Source organism: Dermacentor albipictus, chromosome 4, assembly GCF_038994185.2.
Source record: "Dermacentor albipictus isolate Rhodes 1998 colony chromosome 4, USDA_Dalb.pri_finalv2, whole genome shotgun sequence".
Taxonomy (NCBI): domain Eukaryota; kingdom Metazoa; phylum Arthropoda; class Arachnida; order Ixodida; family Ixodidae; genus Dermacentor; species Dermacentor albipictus.
The window spans coordinates 149,986,675-150,009,794 of NC_091824.1; the positions used below are offsets into that span (position 1 = coordinate 149,986,675).

Genomic DNA, 23,120 nt, shown 5'->3' on the forward strand with positions numbered 1-23,120 from the left:
ACTTACGTAACCGCCGACGCAAGCATCGGGCGGGGACCGACAGCGTTATTTGAGCAGCCAATCAAACGCTTTCCTCGTTTATAGGAGGTTACTTGTATTTGCTTTCCAAACAAACAAAATTGCCTGCATTGAGTGGCTTTTCTTATCTGATTTGCTGACAAGAGGCGAGGAGCACGATTAAGTGGAGAGGGTTTCGGTAGGGCCGAGCCGGCGCAGTGAAAATAGATAACCGAATGAGGAGGATGACGCCGACATCTGCGATTGGTCCGTTTCCCCTTACTTAGCTTGCGATGGCTGGTCGAAAATTGAGGTGTCGTGCAGTGGCAGGTTAAGAATGCAGCTAAAGTGGATTCTCAGAAAAGGATAGTTGGCAGAGTGATTTCGTAAACCTGCCAAAAGGGCTCTATAACGTTATATGATTACGCAAAAGGTTTTATTATACGCAAATAAACCCATGCTCTCTAGCAGGTGCGAGTAGCCAGTTCCTGAGCTATCGATAGCAGCCATATTCTATTCCTTTCCTCCGGCTATTAGGAAAACAAACAAAGTCAGTTTTGTTCGGCATATGAATACATCCTTAACGCGTACACATTACCCTGACACGGTGAGTTTTTGTGGTTTTGTGACGTCGCGTGGCAGACAGGTGAAGCGGCTGTAGCCAGAAAACTTATGACCAGTAGCAGAGGGCTAATAGCGAGAAGGCGCGGAGTCAAAAATAATTATTATTTTCTGTTATAGGGCCTGTTCATGCATAATCAGTGTATATACGTCATACCAAATGGGCAGCTGTTGAGGTTTTCGTGACGTCGTGTGACAGACAGGCGAAGAGGGGCTAGCCCGAATATTTTTTGACCAATCGTAGGTGGCTGTTTGCACAATTGGAATGGAAAAGTTGGGGATAACTTTATGTTATAGTGCTCCTACTCTGTTCAACATTCCTTCCTACTACAGAAAAAATAAAAAAGAACTTCGACGCCTAACGACCCTTAACGATGCCGATGGTTTTGTGAGTCACTTCTAGACGCCAAATCAAATGCCTTTAGGTTTTTAGATTGCCCAACGGTTTCTAGCTTAACGAATAATTCACTGATGGACGGGTGCCTGGAAATTGTTCTGTCAGGTAACTTGGATAATGCTTTAAAGCGTCCCTTTCAAGGCGGGTCGTTTCCCTTGGTAGACTGCATAAAAGAGCGTGACAACGGCAAGTTGTGTTGAGCAACCTTCACATGTGACAAAATGTTTGATGTTGCTGAGGCCTGAAGCGCCACAATCTCTTGAAGAGCCTTTGTGGTTATTACAATATCTGACGTTTGAACCGACTTTTCTGTTGTGTGATTTATTACCATTAAGCTTCAATTACCAGAAACTTGATGCATGACCTCAACAGGGAACTACGATGTCATTATTGGTCAGTCTCGATTTGTTGAAACCGTCGTCGCATCAGTTGGACAAGAAGAAGTTGCTGCATTAGATAATAATAATAATAATAATAATAATAATAATAATAATAATAATAATAATAATAATAATAATAATAATAATAATAATAATAATAATAATAATAATAATAATAATAATAATAATAATAATAATAATAATCAGCCTGGCTACGCCCACTGCAGGGCAAAGGACTCTCCCATACTACACCAACTACTCCGGTCATGTGCTAATCGGGGCCATGTTGTCCCTGCAAACTTATTAATCTCACCCGCCAACCCAACTTTCTGCCGTCCCCTGCTACGCTTCCCTTCTTTTGGAATCCTGTCCGTAACTCTTAATGACCATCGGTTGTTTTCCCTCCTCATTACATGTCCTGCCCATGCTCATTTCTTTTTTTTTTTGATTTCAACTAATGTGATTAACTAGCCTTTGTTCCCTCACCCAATCTGCTATTTTCTTATCCCTTAACGTTACACCCATCATTTTTCTTTCTATAGCTCGTTGCGTCGTCCTCAATTTAAGTAGAACCCTTTTCGTAAGCCTCCAGGTTTCTGCCCCGTAGGCTAGTGCTGGTAAGACACAGTTATTATACACTTTTTTTAGGAATAATGGTAACCCGCTGTTCATGATCTGAGTATACCTGCCAAATGCACCCCAGACCATTTTTATTCTTCTAATTACTTCAGTCTCATGATCCGGATCCGCCGTCACTACCTAAGTAGATGTATTCCTTTACCACTTCCAGTGCCTGGCTGCCTATCGTAAACTGATGTTCTCTTCCGAGACTGTTAAACATTACTTTAGTTTTCTGCAGATTAATTTTTAGACCCACCCTTCTGCTTTGCCTCTCCAGGTCAGTGAGCATGCATTGAAATTGGTCCCCTGATATACTAAGCAAGGCAATATCTTCAGCGAATCGCAACTTACTAAGGTATTCTACATTAACTCTTATCCCCAATTCTTCCCAATCCAGGTCTCTGAATACCTCCTGTAAACACGCTGTGAATAGCATTGGAGGGATCGTATCTCCCTGCCTGACGCCCTTCTTTATTTGCATTTTGTTGCTTTCTTTATGAAGGACTATGGTGGCTGCGGAGCCGCTAGAGATATTTTTCAGTATTTTTACATACGGCTCGTCTACACCCTGATTCCGTAATGCCGGCATGACTGCTCAGGTTTCGACGGAATCAAACGCTTTTTCGTAATCAATGAAAACTATATATAAGGGTTGGTTATATTCGGCACATTTCTCTGTCACCTGATTGATAGTGTGAATAAGGTCTATTGTTGAGTAGGCTTTACAAAATCCTGACTGATCCTTTGGTTTACAGAAGTCTAAGGTGTTCCTGATGAGATAATATATTACGGCAAAGCGGGAAAAAGGTGATTCATCACCATAAAAGATCCTTAAGAGACGCTGACAAAACTGCCTTTAGTGAGCTCTGGAAATAATTCTCAGAAATAAACGCTAGAAAAAAAATTACAAGCAGAAATAGAGAAGATTGAGGAAAACAGAGAATGGTGCTGAATTTCAGCAGAGTCCCTGCCTGGTCACCCGCTATGGTGGCTCATTAGCTAATCTGTTGAGAGGGATCATGGGTTTAATTCGCCGGTATGGCGGCCGCATTGTGATGAAGGCTAAATAAATAAACAGCTGCGTAGCGTGCCTTGGTTGCATAATAGAGAATTCTTGATGGTCAAATTTAATCCAGAGCCTTCACCTAGGCCGTGAATCATAGCCCACTGTAAAACTTCGGTACGTGAAATCCCATAGTTCAGTCATGTTTCTGCCTAACATGGGAGTCCGTGTAGGAACACTACCGCCGTCATAGCTGCCTTCGGTGCACAACAGTTGGTGCCTATGTGCAATAAGCAGGAGGTGCTTTTGATGAGCACGAAATCAAGAAACAGACAAGATGACGGGTGTACAATGGTCATGCTCTGCGCCGTGTGCAATCACAGACAATGTCCGAAAGAAGACTGGAAAAAAGAAACGAGACGCGGTAATATGGCGGCTGGTTCAATTTCCCGTTGCCAGTAGGGAAAAAGAAGGAACATGGTACTCTTGATTACGCGTGCTTGCAACTCTGTATTATTCCTTTGTTCGTCTCTCCGTTTGTCCTTTGCTTCGCTAACTTCTGTGCTTACCTTTCCTCTGCTGTGTGGGGGTGCGGTTTCGCGATACGCCTGCTCTTCTTACATTCTACTGGAAGGCATGTGCACGTCTGCTCTTATTACCAAATCCGTACATTTCTTTACATATTCACTTTGCCTTGTCTCTTTGTTTCTCTTGCGCGTTGGATGTCATTTGTATCGTAGCTCGCCATGCCTGTCGTGTAGCTTCAGCTGATCTCGCTTCAATTTCCCGTGGCTGCTGTTTCGTCATATTATACCTGGACTTCGTTTGCTACTGGGTATTAAGCTTTTGACAATGTGGAACGTCTTTCGGAAATATAGTTTTGATGGTGGCGTCACATTACGTCGACACTGAAGCTGTGCGTGGGCTGTTTTCTAATCTTGAGGCAAGTGTTTTCTTGCTTGGGACTGGCAAAACAAATGCGCTACGGTACGAATTTAGCGCCTGATAGGACTACGGTTATTGTGTGGCGCAAAACTGACGTGCTAGCCCCACGGGGATTCAGTACCAGGTTGGCACTGAACCTCTTACTTTTTTAATGACATCGCGTGAGCGTTGACTGAGCGGCATGTCAGCGCATCATAACTGCGAGAAAGGGTGAAATTGACGATAATATCATCAAGTGCACAAAACTTTCTAGAGTTCCAGAATTCTTTGCTAAGCTGTTCACTTCAGGATAACAAAGGCTTGTTAACCTGGCCAGGCAACATAACTGCAGGTATTTGCAATGATAGCATCTCTATATTTTTTATTTTTACGACCTCACACGAGGCTGATAAATTTCATTGATTTCTCTTACTTAAAGTTCCTGGCGCATGCGCGGGCTCCAGTAAACCACATGCCAACGCCCACACACACGCACGCAGATATACATGCACGTGTGCACACGCACACGCGCACGCACACACGAGTGGACAGCTCATAACAGACGACAAATCTTTTTCACACGCGTGTTCTCGCAGCGGTTTGAAAGTGTTCGCTTTTCTGAGCTCTTGGCTGAGTTTCGTGCCATTGGGGCTGTCCGCAGCAAGAAATGTGAACGGAAATGGCGAATGAAGAACTAGAAGCTGCTTTCATTGGAGGAAGCGCACGGGACAAGAGAGGAACTTTTCGCGACGGGACGCAAAGCTCGATTCGCGGCAGTGTATCACGGGCGGCGAAACTTACCGATTGCACCAATCCTCTCTCAATCAACGTCATTCCTTCTTCGTCGTTTCACCGTAATCATACTGTCGTATTCTAATCACTGATGCGCCATGGTTGGCGTGCCATCGTGGCCATTTCACCGTCGTCATACAGTCGTCGACACGTATTCGTTGTCATAATATCGTCGTGAGGTCGTCGTGGTCGTTTCGTCTTCATTTAATTTCATCATCCCATTCTCGTTAGGCACTTATCGTCATGCCATTCCAGGTCATTGTCGTCATACAGTCGCCATCTTCCCATTCCCCTCATGCCATCTTCGTTATATTGTTATCATCATTTGGGAATCATCATTGCGCCATCATCATACAGCCCGGTTTAAGCAGTCGATGTCACGGCGTCGTCGTGATGCTGTGGTGGCCATTTCGTCATTCCAGCTTCGTCATCTGATTCTCGTCATGGCGTCGTCGTAGTTCAAGCTTCGTCATCCAATCCTTGCCATACCGTCCTGGTCATACGGTCGTTGTCATACGCTCGTCGTCATTCTATCGTAATGCCGCAATCGTCACACCATCTTTCGTCGTTCCAATGACGCCATTCCTTCTTTTCCGTGCAATCGTAACCATGCTGTCGGTAGCTCTGCATCTGTCGTTACCTTGGCATCTGTCAAACAGAAAAAAAAGAAACATAGGTGAATATGTCTAACGTCTGATAGCGCGCGCATGCAATTTTTAGGAGTATGCTTCTGAACAGCGGAGAGCAAGCCTCGCGTTACTTACAACCCCACCACGGCTAGTTTCGCAGCCGCACTGAACTACGAGTATATCGTGAGGCGGCAGCGTTCCATTGTCACAAACGGAGCCTCATGTGGAAGCTTTGGAAGGAATCAAGGGCTTGCCTTAGTATGCTATAGGGCAGACCGCGCGCTGCTTTTTTAATTCTCGGTTCACTCTTCTGAACCTTCTTCGTCTCACTCTTTGTCCTGGAGGCCCGCGTGCGCGCACTAGAGAAGAGATTGCGGCTTGTTGACAGGACGCAAGATGAGAGCCTCCCGTTTATTTTGCTGGACTTGCTGGCTTCAACGGTACTTCGCTTGGCACCGCCTAATTAATGGTACTTCCCCGAAACGCAGGCGGCCCAGGCTGACGCCTCCACGCTCGCTATACTTTAGCTGACGCGCGAGCGTCGCGTTTCTCTCCTACACACTGCAAATAATATTTATTTTCTTGATTCTTACTTTTATGTCGCCTCCTTTGTATTGCTTTCGCTCGTGCACTTGTCACTTGCAAGACCTGCGCACAGGACACTGTTCCTCTGTTGTTACCAAGATCATACGTCCATGCCCGTTTCTATTTGTCTTCTTCCTATCCTTTCTTATGAGCAAGATTTTTATCTTTTCTTTTCTTTTTTGCCGTGGATATTATTGCAGTGCAGCGGGAGAAGCTTGCTGATGGTTATGTACAAGCTCATTAAGATGGGACATGTAGCTGGTATTTCTGCTTCACGCGGACTTTATTTTTTCTTAGCGTCTTGACGGGCATCAAAAGGAAATTTTTACTTTGGGTTTCTGCCTAGTCGCAATTTAACTTTCCTCGGTGCGACGTTTCTCCTGTTGAAAAGAGTACGTTATTATGGGGGGCAAGCCTAGTTAAAGCTACCTGCCATTTCTAACAATGTCCCGCTAAAACGAAACACGTTGAAAGAGTAGTAAGAGTAGAAGGAGGTTAGTCACGCAAGCGAGTCAATGAGATGTTCCGACCGCTGTAGATCTTAAAATCTTTTGATGCCCTCAGAAAACAAGTCCTTTCAAGACAATGCGAATGCTTGTTTTTCGCTTGAAACTTCTGACGGAGAATACATGGTCTCCGTATGAGATAAATGAATGAATGGTTTAGGGAAGTTATCGCCACTCCCCTTCATTCGTCTAATATTGTATTATTCTAAGATTTCTCTCTAGCGTATGTTGCTTTGATGTGTTTAACTGGATTAAAGTAGAGGATAGATTCCTAGTAAGATCTGTAGTGTAGTAACGGTCCTTTACTTGACCAAGTAACTGCTCCAACAAGGCTAGTCTGTCGCATGTTATGCTTAAAAAATACATTTATATCAGAAAAGATGTTAAGCGTATTTATTTCCGTGAGAACACAATTTCTGCGAGGAAGAAATTGAACGAAGCCTGCACTTCGGCAATGCCGTGGTCGCGCCATGTTAGAATTGCTTAGCCATTGCAAGGCCGTAATTTGCCTTTGCATATTACCAAAATTGCTGATTCACAGAAATAACTTTTGTTTTGTATATTATAGTGGTTTGCTCCGCAGAGAACACCTTCTCTGAGTTTGCGTGACATCTTAACGAAAATTTCATTAAAGCTTCAGATTACGGTCAACCATGGTTTCAAGATGTTTCATCATGAACTTGCAGAAAATGGTGCATGAGTTATGAAGTCTTGTCAGTAATAGGCATACTTTGTAAATAGATGTTCTTCTTAATTTTCTACTTACTCCTATTGCAGTAGAATAATAATCCACAAATCTAATTTTAATCTTATTGTAGTAGCTTTCTAAACTATGCCTTCTTTCATCTGAATGTGGAGTAATTAATCAGCAGGATCTAATGTTGCGAAAATATCATTGTTACTCTAAAGCTATTTTGCATCTGATGCACCATCCCTACTCCTCACTTCTTGCATATAAAATATGTAACGTGAATAGGGTATTTCTTTTATAAAACTTGCCTATTCGCAGCGCAGGAAACCTCGGCTAATTACACTTGTTGTTGTCCTTGTGATCTGCCACCGGCATCTGCGTGGACCACAGTAAAGCATGGGACAAGTTGCTTGCAGTACTTTATTGAAAGGAAAACGAATTCTTTCTTCTGGGTATTATTTCTTGCAAAACCTTATTGCTTGAAAAGTACTTCTTAATAAGCGCTATCTGAGTTTTGCAGAGTGGATCGTGAGCTACTAATGTGTTTTACTCTACGGACACCAGATTCTACTTGTTGTTCTCAGTGCTAAGGCAAGCCTATAGGCAGCGTTCGAACATTCTGCTCGTAATTAAGTAACTGACGTGGGTTGGGGGTGCATGAGACCGTGTAGCAGTCTCGGTGACGAGGCCGAGCATGGAGAAAAACAACGGCAATGATCGCTAGGAAAATAGAACGTCGGGGATGTCCGGCATCCTTCTCTTTCACCAACTTCGGCCAGAGCACTTTTGGAAGCTTCCTTACCCGCGAACTGTGTGTACTGTGCGTATCATTTGATAGGCAGCATAAGACGCAGAAGAGAAGCAAGAGCTCCTTGTGATTGATTCGCACTCAAGTGAAACGGTTTGTCGTGTTTACCGGCATTTATCCCGTGGTTATTTATGTGTGTACGATACGCAATGGCCCGATGTCATAGGATACTTTTTTGGAGGGGGGAAGGAGGGAAGGCGGGTGACTACATACGCGAGCAGTTCCACCTTATCTCGGCTCTAGTCAGACGCTCAGTCTTTCTTTGGTTACGAGGGAAATGTGAGAGACGAGTCGCCCTGAAGAAGGCGTGCGAAACGCGAATGGCATATGTAAAGAGCGAAACGCAAAAGCGTCCAGGGTGTCGCATATGCGCATTTCCGCGGGCCTTACACGGAAACGGGAGCTCCATATCACGCGCGCCCCAGGGTTGATTCGCGGCAGCACAGCGGAAAGAAGATCCTCTTTCTGCATTCCCCCATTGTCGCGCGCCCACGAACAAGGCGCAACGGGCATTTTTCTGCCTGATGGCCACGAAATCTTTGTCGCGCGCAGCTCTTCCTTTCGTTTTTCGTAGAAGCATGGGACCAAACGTACGACCAAAAACCAAACCACAGAACAAATGTGATTTTGTGGGAAAACGAAAGATGGCCAGTACCAGCTGCACATTGCGATCAGTTTAGTTGGTTAAGATATGCAAATATGCACTGCGTGCTGGGGTATGTGCATGCATCCTGATCTCCTAAATACCTGATACTTATGCATATTATGCGTGCATTCCGCTTATCCTGTATTTACATTGTCCTGCTCTTCGCGAGAAAAATGCTGCATCACAGTTAGACAGCTCCTTGAGCGATTTTCAAAAAGTGACTGCATTTTTTTTTGAAGCAAGGGCGCCATAGTGAAAAAGAACACGATCGCGGGATAAGCGTAAAGAAGTAAAAAACTCTGTCATAATGAATTTGCTCTCTTGACAACCCTTTGTCTTTGTTAAATAGTTCCTTATTGTTAAGCTTCAATCTGATCTGTTTTCACGGACTATCACGTTAGTATATGTTCTGTGACTGAAATCGAGGGTTCGACGGAAGCCCGTCTTGTCGGGATGAAGCATTGAAGAAATAAAACGAAGGACACCGACAAACATAGAAGTGCTAAAGTGCTTTTTTTTTCATTTTTTCATTCTTTTCATGTATTTTCATTTTTTTTCATTTTTTCATTTCTTTAGCACTTCTATGTTGGTCGGTGTCCTTCGTTTTATTTCTTCAAATCTGTGACTATTTCATTACTACTCATATAATTAAAGAAAACTAGTTGCAAGTAAGCACTCGTGTAGTTGTTCTTTTTTTTTTTGAGTCCCTCTTCCGCTCGCACTCTTTTTTCACTATGGCACCTTGTCAAATCACCCAGCTCACAAACCTTTGAAGGAGGGGTTTCCTTTTTTCTCGAACTGACACATATAGCCAGCAAGGAGTCCGACAAAAGCAATGTGATTTCTGAACATGTTCAAGGTGCTCTGGCTTACGGGACGATGCTTGAGCAGGGTCTCCACCAACCGGGAAAACCGAGAAAACCGGGAATTCTCAGGGGTCTTGAGTAGTCTGGAAAAACTCAGGGAAACCTCAGGGAATTTTCGCCTACATCAGGGAAAATTAGCTGTAATTTTATTGAAAGGGTCGAAAGTCGCGGTAATGCTGGCTTGAGTAACAGACAGAAATCGTGATGAATCGTTTTTGACGACCTGTCGTCGGCTGGAGGAGTTGCCAGCGTACAGCCAACGACCGACTTTCCGGATTCCCGATAATTTAGACGGCTTCGCGGCGCCACCACGTGCCCCATGGAGTCAATGTATCAGAACGTCTGAAATTTCGGACACAAGAACTCTTCGGCGTCCGATTTTCTGGATGTTTTGCCGTGACCGCAGGTCCAAAACGGCATTAATCAAAGCCACCACTGCTATCATTTTGATTACCTCGCCGCTTCAAACCGGCGCTCTCGCACGCAGATCCGTTGGCAGCCGTAGCCACCACTGCGGCAACGCTAGGCCTAGCTGCTTCGACGTTCGCTATGAAGCTTCTTTACGTTGGGTACCGTGTTTTTATTGAAAGAATTCGCTGCTGTCAGCCATGGCACGGACTCCGTCTTTGCGATCCTCGCGATTGGCTTAGAAGCTTGGAAAGCACGGTGAATTGCATAATGCCGGTTTCCGAAAGTTAGCTTCACCTTTGTAAAGAAATGTTACTTGGTGAAGCACACGCAAAAGTATTGCAGTGAAGCATAAGCGTGGGAAGGAGCTATTGCCACGGGGCACAGTATGTATTCTTTAATTACACACGCGTGTACCCGTTATTTCCTGTCACAGTACGAGCGCCGATATGCTTAATAAGTGTACCCGACAGGCGTTTTCAGAGCGTTTTCGAATGTCTCTGTGGCGGTTTGAGCCCTTAAGGGCAGTAAATGACATGCATTTATTTTTTTCCAACTGGCTGATTTTTCCGACGATTTCGCGGCACCTAAGGAGGTCGAAAACACGGACGTGGACTGTGCAAATGACCAAGAAGATGCTTCGAATGGTCCGTGGGGTGATTTAGTGGCGAAAGGAGTACAAGAACAGAAAGGACCTACGCATTGAGGAATGAACGTGAAAGGAAGCTTGCTGCCGCCGTTTTGAAGGAGCTTGAGCTCAGAAAACAAAGTGTTGGCTGATGATGAGATTCAAGTGTCCCTCATCCAAACTATAATAAACTGTTTAAAGCAGTGAAACACAACACTGAGGCGTCATGCGTGGGCTGAGAGTATATCAAGACAGTTGAGGTTGACTTACGAGCTGTTGAAAGAGAACCTCAGTTGTGACAAGTTCGGGCCTCATACCACTGAGCTTGCTATCAGTTGATAGGAATAGCTCATATTCGAAAACATTTGCTTTTGTATGCATCTCCTTTTTTATTCGTATTTGAGAATGGCCGACTGGATTTGCAACTTTTTTCGAAGACATTTTATTTGCTGTGCATTTTACTAACCCCTCTCTTCTATTCGCTTTTTTTAATAACATAAACACTACTCCTTAGTATTCAAATTGCATTAAGTATTTTTTAAATTTTTTTCTTCATATGCTTACTAGAGAGTGACAACATCGGGCGATATGGTTTCAGCTCGTCTTGACGTAAAACATAGTTCTGCATCACTCAGGGAATTCTGCAAAGGCACTCAGGGAAAACTTGGAAAACTCAGGGAATTTGGAAATGTCAACTTGGTAGACACCCTGTTGAGTAACAACCGCCCTGTCCCTGTTTGCGCAGACCCTCCCGAGATCAAGTACGAGGGCCATCCTCGCGAAGAGGTCGAAGAGGGCGGCTCGCTGACGCTTAATTGCGTGGCGGACGCCAACCCGCCGGCGAACATCCTGTGGCGCAAGTCAGGCCAGTCGAGCATCTACGACATCAGCCACAGCATTCATTTCAGCTCCATTCAGCGCACAGACTCCGGCGTCTACAGCTGCTCGGCCAAGAACGACTTTGGAGAGAGCGCCGAGATACAGGTCACCGTCAATGTCAAGTGTAAGTACTGTTCCCTTCACTCCTTCGGCTCTTTGTCCTCGCTTCGCGCACTTGATACTTCAGAGTGTTTGGCAGCTATAGTACTTGGCACCCTTTTTTTCTCTTTGAACGCCTATGTTATTTTAAACACAATTGCCGGGCTGAGTCAGTCAAATTGCCTTACATATGTTGGATTGCAAAACAATTGAATCATTCTGACTATCCAAAGTTCTAAATGGGCTTCGGTTGCAAACTATCTTAGTCAAGACGTTGTTAGTGGGAATCACCTCTATCACATGCTGTAGGTTGCAAAGTACAACATTTGTGCAGTGATTTCCAAGTTTCTGGTGATAATGTGAAAAGCATCTCATTGGCATATTGTTGCATATATGTGCTCTAATCGCGTAAACACTATAACGCGTTATACTGTGTTGTGCGCTCCTGGAGCAACATTTCATCGTGCACTTAAGCATGTGACCATTTTCCTTCTGGAGCGTACGAAATTGTGGAGTTTTTTACGACGGATAACTAAACCACGTTTCCTAAACTATGTTGATAGCGGATCACGTCGCTTACTACAGGGAATTGTTATTCGTTTGCTGACTTTTCTTTCTTTTAAATGTGGGAGTATTCTACGCCGTTCAATAATGGCGTGGACTTCTCTCTTGTTACTTACCCGTGCATTTTTAAAGCTATGTACTTTTCATAATGGGTCCCACTACAGTCTTCGGACTATTGGACCCTAGCCTGTAAAATGAATTTTACGTGCTCTGTACCCTTACTCTTAAACACACAATTAAATCTGATAATTCCTAAATTGAGTTATTTTGTCTTTAATAAGGCGACCTTTACTAAAGAAAAGAAGGAGCATCTCATTTATAGAGAAAGAGATACAAACATTAATGATAATCTGGTTTACAATGGATGTTCTAATGCAGCTCATTTAAAAGAAATATAGCAAACTTAGAAAGAAATATAATGCGTGGACATTTACAGTCATGACAGTTTGCACCAACACGAAACATTTAAAAGAGTCATACGACAGTGTTCTAGCTCTTGGACATGTTCCTGAGCGTATTTTCGCAAACGTGGTTGCAACACCGTGACCTTTTTCTCCTGTAAGTTCAGTATTCGAGCTATTTTCATCCTAAGAAGTGTGCCTAACAGACCGCATAAACGTATACCTCTCAGTGTGCAAATAAGGCAGTCTGAACTGTATATCTCAGACTTTTTGCGCACCAGCCTGGATGCACAGCATCATTCTATCGGAAATATACAATAGAAAAGTAGAAGCATCCACGCAAAAGTGATGCCCGTAGGCTCGTTCCGGCCCGCTTTGAATATCGTTATACTATGACCTGTGCTCCTTTTTTCCCCCTCTCTCCCCAGCATATCTCATTAGGCTTGATATACGCCTAAGCTCCGTGTGTGGTCACGCCATCTGGCGTTCGTGTTTCCGCATTAGGGAGGGCCTCCAAAAGTTTGGCAAAAATGTTCGCGGCTGCCTTACCTGATATTTATTTTTCTTTTTATCAAAGCTAGGTAACCGCTGATTACATGTAATTCGTCTGAATATTGATTCTTTTTTGAGGTACAAAAAAAGTTGACTTGTAATATTTTGTGCTTAGAAGTCGAAGTGCAACATCAAGAAGAAAGCGAGAGAGAGAGATAGAAGTAAAGAAATAGAAAGATAGAAGAGAGTAAGGACCAAGGCGCAAACATTTTGACCACAAACCCAGACGCTGCGTTCTTGTTTTCCATATTGCCGTCGTGATGCCTCCATTTGGACGATGCAGATATTTACTTGCCATTAAATTCTTCGCAACGCCAAACGATAAGCCATCAAGCATTTGTAATGGTTTCTTTATTGCACGCCCTAGTTCCATAATATAAGTAAATTCTAGATTATGGCTTACATACGCCTTATCTCACAATAACCATGTTGCTCTTGTACGTAAAATATCGTTAATCAGTATGAGCATCAGTTGTTTGGATAACTGAAAAAAATGTGTTCCTAATTATTTTTTCTCTGTGATTTGGCGAGCAGACAGGCCGAAGATCATCCAAGTGGACCCTTCGTCGCCGGCCACTTTCAACGTGGACGACGTCATGACGTTGCACTGTGTTGCGGAAGGAAACCCCGTGCCCAAGTGAGCGTTTTTTCGCGCTGATCGTTTTTACTTAAGACCAAGTTGACGCCTGCCCCCCGATAGCACTAGTCGTTGCGCCACTGCTACAACACCAGTCGACTCATTTTACAATTCGGCTTGATCAGGTGCAGTTCGCAGACTTTGAATTAATGGTGCGGATGCCCACTAACGCACAAATACGCTTCTTTTGTCGTGAACTTATTACGTTTATGTGTAGAGTTGTGAAATAGTGTTATTTTGTAGTCTTCCTAGAAAGAACACTGATATTGAGAGCTGAACATTGTGTGCCAGCGGCACCGACCGAGACATGAACAGCGCGCATCCTAGTTTTGCCGTTTTCACGCAGCTCCCGCGTGGCAAGCTGGGGCCACAACTGCTCGTTAAATAATTCGATGTAGAATAGCTTGTGTGCGACTTCAATGAAACTTCTCGCCCTATGCACTGCTCGAGCGTGACTTTATCAGTTATTTAATTTAATTCTGACGGTAGTGTTTACGAAATTTCTCAGCTGCAACTGACATCACCGATATCCACGCTCAACGTAACCGACACATTTCGTTATCACGTTAATATGTGCATTTGGCAGCTAGCTTAAACTTATGCGTAAGCTTGTGTGTGATCGCTTTTGATGACCGTTATACAGATATTCAAAGTAAAAAGTGACAAATACCCACGTGCATTATTTTTCTCTTTTTTTGTAGATGCATAAGTCTTGCCTTTCTTTTTCATTAGTCGGTTCAATTTCTTTAAGAATGCGGGCATGTGGCAGAAACTCTGTGACCGGTGATTGTCTACACTGAGTCTTTTCCTTTTCTCTCAACCAGGATTACATGGCTGCAGCAGAACGGCCGAGATCCCAACGTGTGGAACATCCGTGGCCGCAACGCAACGCTAACGTTGGCCAACGCCAGCTACAGCCACCAGGGAATCTACCGCTGCGAAGCGAGCAACGTGGTCAAGAACCAGCCGTATCGCGTCCAGTCGCAGGAAGTGCGCATCGATATTCGAGGTCAGACCCGCAGATTGAGCGCGTATATATGCTTGTATCCAGAAAGTGCTTGTATACCTGGGCATTCGGTTATCCGCAAAAGCTGCGGTAAATGGTGGCAAACCATCGTCGCTACCCGTGGTCAGTGTATCCACAATTGTAAATTCAGGTTCATGTCGCCACACGTCGCTTACTCTTGCATGGTAGGCTGCCCTTGAAGAAGACGAAATATACTTTAGTCCTTTCGTCAAGCATCGTTAGTAAGGAAAGAACTCGCCTTAATTCGATTGTTGTGTGATACCGCATTGGGACACGCTGGCTGGCAGCTCTGTGGTTGACCAATCAGAGTATTTTCCAAAATGCCACCAATTGTATTCGCTGTATGTAGAGCATGGAAAGTTAGGCGAGAAATCAAACTTAGAAGTTGCGAAATGGGCACATATAGGGTGTCCCAGCTAGCGTTAGCCAAGCTGTTTCACAAAAAAACAAACTGATAAAAACCATGGCACAAGATACGATCTTAAGACTTAAAGAATTCGGTTGTCACACCTCTGACCACCTTATTAAAATTCGTCCTATAAATTTATCTTGCAGAATGTTTCTTCTAATCTTTTTTTTTTTTTGCTCAACACCTTCTCTAACGCTAGCTTGAACACACGGTATATAAGCATATTCGGACCATGTTGGGCTTTCGCTGTTAGTCTAACCACAGCTGCAGCTTTCCCACCAAAGAGAATAGAATGAAGTGTATGTAGTATTTTAGCTGAACTTCGTCACAAGCGTAGCTCCCTTACAAGCAATAATAAATGGAACATTGATATTTGGGTGCAGTATTCGTGCACGCTCGTTCATGCACGCTCGTCAAGTTCTAGAGAAAGAAAGAAGTGAGATACGAACTGTAGCGAGGTCCTGATTCATGCTTTAAGTAAAAACATAAAAATAAAAAAATAAAGGGGCAGGGGAAGGGGAGGAGCGCACATGCTTACTTGCATTTCGCTCTAGGAAGACAACAAAGCGGTGGAATTTCAAGGAACACTATTTAGGTACTATGCGCAACGACTGACTGATAGAAGTAAAAAGTAATTTCATTTCATTTCATTTCAACAAAGGTATACTTTCGCCTGAACTTTGTATTCAGTATAGGTTTCATGAGCACTACTCTTCGCCAAGGTGAAGTGCCCAAAGGTGCCATTCAGCGTGCTGTTTTGTCGTATGTGTTCTTTATCTGTTATCCCTATGTGTTGTTTATGACCGTATGCGATCGAACACGATTGAATGAAAATTGCAGTTGTTGGGCCAGCGCAGAAAATTGCCACACAACGTACATGTTGTGGTCGGAAACGGTACCGGTATAGGACCTAATATAATACCGCAACTGCTGTCCCACAGTTTCCCTTCGTGACTCCATCGATCGCACTAAGGGCCATTGCCTAGCGGAACCTCTCTCGGCTGCATTTTTGTTTCTCGTGTCGGAAAACAACGATCCATCGAACACTGTGCTAGAGCTCAGGCTGGCGTCGTAGCATATACTTTGCATATAGAACGCGGCTCGATAGGCGACGACGCACTCTCCAGTTCCATTCGCCTCCTTGTGCATCAGCTGCACTTAACGAGGCATGCTCAGCGCGCGTTCCATTTTCGTCGTTTTCCGCGGCTTCCGTGCAGCGAGTAGCCTCCAAATAATTCCTTATCAGTCATTCCGGGCAGCCTAGCTTCTTATCGACTTCTGGGAAACATCTTGCCCAGTGTGCCACTGCTCCAGCGTACCCAAGATCGACAGTCTCCCGTAGGCGTCCGCTTTGTTATTACTTATGTAAGACAGCTGCGGTTAGAAACATTTTGGCTAATCCAGAATAAAAGGATTCAGTGCAAAAAGACAGGTTACAGAATTCCGTGCAATCTGACGCCAAGAACATAACACTGTTAGTGTAGTTGAAGAGACGTATACTGCCATGCTGGAGGAAGAACAGTGGAGCGCGTTATATTTTGTTGTTTCGCGGTTTCCGCGGCATTAGGTAACGGGATACACAGATTTGAAACTTAAAGAGTAGCGAAGAAATTATATATTTCAAACAACTCACTCAAGCCTGATGAGTTAAAGGACAAAAGTGCCGCTGGTGACTCCATTGCTAACAGTTGCCCTATCTGTTATTATTAATAAGTCACGAGTTCTGAGAATCAAGCACCAAGCGAAAGACGAGGACACAGAAAAGGAAAGAACATACATACGGAGTATACTTCTAACCGCATTTATTGGCGGTGCGCAGGTCGCATACAGTGGTATAAACAAAGTTATAATTTATCGCCGCGCATCTTTGTGAGTGGTGTGCGTGATTTGTGATATCTCACCCCCACCCCCTCCCCGTCTCCTTTGTTGTCTTGCCGCATGCATCGCAGGCCCTCCGCAGATAATGGCGGAAAGCATGAAGACCCGTCCCGTGGTGGTTGCCAGCAAGGAGGAAGACGTGGCGATCACGGTGGTGTTCTGCGCCGACCCCAAGCCCGTGGAGACCTTCTGGGGCTGGGGCTCCTACAAGCTAAAGACGGGCAGCGCCCTCGGACGCTTCGTGGCAGAGCCCCTCCTATCGGTGAGGAGCACAGTCGTTTTATTGTCCCTGCTATAAGAGAAAGCTTCTTTGCCTTTGATCGTTTTGTAAGTAACTGAAGTTAAAAGATGTTGACGCCTTGTAGATGCGCCGGCTACTCATTCGCTTTAGCGTGCAGTAAACAGAGGAACGCCTTGGGATGAACAAAGCCATGGCAATACAAAAGAGCACGCACGAAAGAGTTCCCACGTATGGTTCATAAGTCGTGACGCATGAGCCACCTGTTCAAAAGTGGTGTTCAAAATGTAAAACACAAGCCCAATGCTGTCCGTGCTTGACGTGTTGAGGTTGATATATACGCATCGAATAAATCTGCCAGCGCTATCCCTCAACAAGCAATAGTCAGCGAGAATATTTTAAAACTTAGTTCTGTCGAAAAGAAGCGAAATTTTGTTGAAATAATAACTTTGTTTAGCGCCTTACGATTGACGAAATTATAGCGAGAAACACATCCTACCGCTATTGGATACACAAATGCCATAGTCGAGAAATAAATGTTCAGATATTTTTCATAAACAGCAATTGCAGCAAAACTTCTGTATTCTATATTATAAATTACGGAAGGGCATACTTTAAGCAATAAAGGGTCAAATAAAATAAAATAATTAGACAAAGACACTGAAAACTGCTTACGTGTGGGAGTGCGAAAGCATTGTCGTTTGTAGACCTCGCGCGCGTAGCACCACGAACGCGCTCATGTTACAGACTCCTGATGTGGCACCACCTCCTCTTCGTTGACTGCGCCGTCACATGACCAGTGACGCACGCACTAGGCACACCTTTAGCCAGGCAGAACCGTGGAGCCGCCAACGCGTCTGAAAAGTGTGTTCGTCTCGCGCCCCGCAGGGGCGTGTTCAATTGTCACCTAGAAGGAAATTTACCACATTTTCTTTTCAAAGCCATTAATTCTACCCGACAAATTCGACGTGAATCTGAGCGTTCTTTCACGTGCTTTTGCTCTTTGCGCCGTCGGCCATTTTTCGCACCATCTTTCGGTCCCGCCGACGCCAACGGATTTTCGCGCAATGGGGCATATAATTTTCTCGCATTAAACTTTTGGAATGCAGGGTACAGGCAAGTACTTGCCGCTCTTATGAAATAAGCTTTCGGCAGTTTTTGTAGTCGCAAAGGACAACTCGGATGGAAGAGTTTGTTATAAAACCACCAAAGCAGTTATATTTTAACCGCTAATTAAATGTGGACCCTAACCTTAACTGTCTGTTACCACATAAAATGAGAGACGCTTCAACCGTACATAAAATTTTGCTTCGGTATGCTTCACAGGTACTTGACGAATATAACCACCATTATGTCTATCCAGCTTCTTGTAAAACGTCAGCTTAAGAGGTCGTGTTCGGTTCTATTAGCCTTGAGAGGAATCTTTAGCGCAGGTGGGTTTTAAGGGAGACGACGACGTCCGCAATGTCTTCATTGAAAGCAGGTAGTCCACTAACGCTATTGGCTCATTCCGGGATCGCGAGAACATTAACGCGCAATCGATAATTTTACGTTAAACGAGTAAATACATATATGTCTGCGATATCAAAAAAAAAATGGCGGTGGCTTAGCTAAGGTTAAGCCCAGGATGCGAAGCATACTAGCCTTTATTTTAACGCGACAGCGTTAAGGAGCTCGTGTCGCAGAAAGCCGGTGTCGTCGGCGTCGGCTCAGGCGTGCGGCGCTTGCTCAGGCGCACATTTCGTTGTCGCGCTGAACGCTGCGTTGCTCGACGCTCACCGCGTCCGATGCGGGAGGCGACACCGCGAGCGACGGCGCGAGTCGGAGCCCCGTTTCTCCTCTGTCGTGACGTCACGGTGTCAGGTAGTACTGAAGGCGACACCGCCGCGCCTGAAGAGCTGGGTTGAGCTCTCGTAATATGCTTCGCATAAAAAAAAAAAGTTCTTCTTGGCACTTCGCGTAGCTGCGTCTGTTGCGCATGGCCTCCGACATGGCAGCGGCGTGCTGCGTACCGTAGGGCATCGATTCGTGCCGTGGCCGCCACGTGGGGCCACGACGAGCCTTTTCCCGCCGCGACACTCAAGTTTTGGCCGGGGCTATCCCCCTTGGCTTCTCCGCTGTGTAACTTCCAGCGCGCTAGCGGCGACGAAATGATAGAGAAAGCCGGGTATCGGTGCGGTAATTCCATCTGTAGTTGAAGAAATGAAAAAAAAAAAATTATTGCGGCGTGAGATTTGTGGGACGACGTACTTCAATAGTGAGGCCATTCTTTCATTTGTTAGAAAACTATTTCAGGGCCCCATTTTAAGAATAAATGATCACGAAGTATTACTTTTGGCTCCAAAAAAGGCACAAGTATAGAAGTTCTAGTAAGTCGACCTGGGAATGAAAAAAATGGCTGTGGCTTAGCTAGGGTTAAGCCCAGGATGCGAAGCATACTAGCCTTTATTTTAGTTATTGAACCACTGTTTAGCCTAGTGAACTGCTGTTGCTTGGCTATATTTGGTTCGGCTAGACGAAGAAACAACGCATGCGTTACTCTGCTTCGCCTTCAAGAGTGGAACGCGACAGCGTTCCCGTCGACCCGCCAAGGGGTGTAAGACAATGGGCTACGGCGCAGCGACTATGCGCCCCGCATTGGACGCGGTGAGCGTCGAGCAACGCAGCGTTCGGCGCGGCAGCGAAATGTGCGCCTGAGCAAGCGACGCACGAGAACAGCTCGTTTCTAAGGCAACACCGCATTCACTAGAGGCGCTTTTGTACCGCTTTGAAGCATCGTACTCGTGGCTCAGTGGTAGCGTCTCCGTCTCACACTCCGGAGACCCTGGTTCGATTCCCACCCAGCCCATCTTGCAAGAGTTGAGCCAAAGCCACCTAGAAATTTCGTTGTCGCGCCGAACGCTGCGTTGCTCAACGCTCACCGCGTCCGATCAAAGCCACCTAGAAAATGCCTTGCAGAGGCAAGTGCAGCTGCTTATATACCGCCGCGACGCCGCGAGCGACGGCGCGAGTTGGAGCCCCGTATCTCCTCTGTCGTGACGTCACGGTGTCACGTGGTATGGCATGGGGTCATTGAAGGTCATTGAAGGCAACACCGCCGCGCCTTAGGAGCTGGGTTGTGCTCTCGTAATATGCTTCGCATAAAAAATATTTCAGAACCGGAAGCTATCATTTTAATAATAAATGGATGTACATCAGCAACAACAAATCTCGGTGCATGAGCAGGAGAAACTATGAAATGTTTGCAAGCGGCTCTCTAATCTAGTACCTCTGTCGCGGGAGCTGGAGCCACCTTTCCACGAATTTCCCGAACTCACGGAGCCTAAAACCATGAAAGGTGGGATGAAGACGAATCATATTTGCACGAATCATTGACGCGTTATTTTCTTTTTTTCCATCCGTGCAGCTTCCCAATCCACGTCTCCTCTAGGAAGAAGGAAATACTGCATATATAAATCGCACCCTCCTTGTTAGCTAGATTTGAATCTCTTTATTCCCCAGCTGGTGTTCCGGACCGTTAAAGTGCCAAACATGTTTGGGATCTTTGTTATTTTTAACCGTAAAGCAAGCGGTGTTTACATTATTTTCTCGTTATAGCGGGACATTAATATGTGTTCCAGCCCGAGAGCGTGTTCTTCGTAAACAGTAAAACAACAACAACGTGCACACATTCTACTGTAAATACAAATTTGAAAGCAAGAAGTTTTGTTACCGGCTGATGGACATCACTTCTCCGCCCACTGCATACATGCCCAAGCAGGCTCAGCAGTTCATTTTTCTTTTGTTGTGCCAGTGGATTGCTTGGAACTGCGGCGCTTGAAGATGGTTTTTCGTCCAAATAATTCAAATCAACGAGACTTGAAGTGAGTTCTCAGAAGCTCAGAGCTTCTTCGCGTTCTGCTTGCACACAGAAGTCATCCGACGAGCTTTTCCACCAGCCATGAGTAATTCATCATTGCACTGGTCTTTCGAAAGAGGGCCCCAAGAAACTGGCAATATATTAAAATCTAGTCTGTTGAATTTCCAACCAAAAAGCACCAATATACAAGTTACATTTTGTTATGTCACACGTACTTCGGCTGCAAGGCGTGTTTTTCTTTCAGTGACGAATAGCCTTAAGATGTCCTGTACCTATGCAGGTATACTCAGCTTTCAAGGTTCTTCCTATTTTTTGCAAGTACCATGGAAAAAGCAACGCTCATATTTTGGGGCCGATATTTCGAGGAATTGGGGAGAGCTCATATTTAGCTAGCTTATGGTGAGTACAAGAATAATTGATTCAGCATATAATGCTGCATTGATTTAGCAGAAACACCAATGAGCTTCTTCCTGATTTTATAATTCCCCAGTTTAAAGTACTTCCTTATTTTTAGAACGGCAACAAAGCTGAGCTAGTTGCTAAGGATTCATTATGCAGAATAGAAGTGAGGCGTGCAGACAGGACACAAGAGTAGAGAAGTGGACAACACGAACGCCGAACGTCGGCGTTCGTGTTGTCCACTTCTCTACTCGTGTGTCCTGTCTGCACGCCTCACTTCTATTTTGCATAACGAATCCTTATTTTTATTTCCGCATCATCCGTCGTTTTTGCGTGATTAGCCTACACTCGATCGAACTGTCTCGCCGGTCCTACCTACATTATGAAAATGGTAGAGGAAATGGTGTACTAGTTACGGGTTTATTAAATTTTGACTGCGTGATCTAATATGTACATATATCCTGTAATATCTCCTGAGGCTGATGAAGACATGTTAGACGTTCAAAAGCAAGTCCACAACCCAACAGCAGCCTATCTCTGCTCATAACAATGGCAATCAATGACTTATTGATTGCTAGTTTCTAGCGTCTGTTGTGAACTGGCGCAGTCACTTATCTCTTCAAATTGGCGATCTTCTTAAATTGTGCAAAGTCCGCTGTTTCTAAGGTTTAGCTGCAGTAACGTGCATATACTTTATCTGTTATATTGCGCATTTAGAAAAATGCGAAGCCTTGAGAATATGCCATCGAATTGCACGGAGTGCAGTTACGCCACCGTTCACACGCTGACGTTGTATTCAATGGATGCACCAAAACGCGTGCATTTCCAAACGAAATTGATAAACGCTTAGCTTGGCCCTCAGTTTTAATTATAGCAGGCAACAAGAGGGCACGAGCGCAATTCATTCACAATCTTTCACTGCTTACGATATTGGTAGAAACTGAAAAGTTTAGCGCCGTTGCTGCATCACGTAGTGTGTATGGTGGCGCAGCCGAGACGCGAGAATGCTGTGCCCTCTAAACGTGGTTGCTGCTGCATTTAGTTCGGTTCTTGAAAAGAAACGTTGGCTGCTTCGCTTACTTATCCGTACTTATTTTTGGTCCAGGACGAAGAGCAGGAGGACTGTTACGAGTCTCGTCTGCTCATTCAGAAGGTCGAGAGCGACGACTCCCGAAAGTTCACGCTGTTTGTGGACAACGGGAAGGGCAAGGCTTCATACTCGGTGGCCTTAGAAGTCAAGGGTGCGTATGCGATCACGTTAAGCGATGGGTCTCTAGCCCATGCTTTGTGTGTTGATGCCCTCCAGATACCGTAAAGATGAGTAGTGATTGAAAAAGAGTAGAAGTGCATGGGAATTCGCATTTTGCGGATGAGCAACTGTCAATATTGCTAAGCATCCACAGGAGGATTGGCCTAAAAATCTTTCCAAATGTCAGTTGAAAAATGTGCAGCACTTGCTTGATAGCATTACCTTTTCAGGAACGTGACAATCTTTTGGATTCTTTCCTGTCACCGTCTTTTTTTGCGGTTGTATGTATCCAACGTGAGGCTTGTGAGCGAGAACTTATTGCATACCATCAAGAAATAGTATTTGTAAGAGCGAGTTGTGGTCTACGTAGAGCCACATCTGGCCTAGAGTCTCTCTTTCACCGTGTGAAACTTATGGCGAAAAGGCT

At 44.8% G+C, this 23,120-nt stretch overlaps 1 protein-coding gene across 2 annotated transcripts in view; it reads left to right on the forward strand.

The window, feature by feature from the left end:
* LOC135909774 (kin of IRRE-like protein 2) overlaps positions 1 to 23,120 on the forward strand; it is a 362,492-nt gene that overhangs the window by 311,844 nt on the left and 27,528 nt on the right. For both annotated transcript variants that reach the window (XM_065441841.2, XM_065441840.1), the window contains exons 4-8: positions 11,248 to 11,505; positions 13,532 to 13,634; positions 14,459 to 14,643; positions 17,020 to 17,210; positions 22,550 to 22,685. In XM_065441841.2, coding sequence (XP_065297913.1) covers positions 11,248 to 11,505; positions 13,532 to 13,634; positions 14,459 to 14,643; positions 17,020 to 17,210; positions 22,550 to 22,685 — 873 coding nt within the window. The remainder of the gene's footprint in view (positions 1 to 11,247; positions 11,506 to 13,531; positions 13,635 to 14,458; positions 14,644 to 17,019; positions 17,211 to 22,549; positions 22,686 to 23,120) is intronic.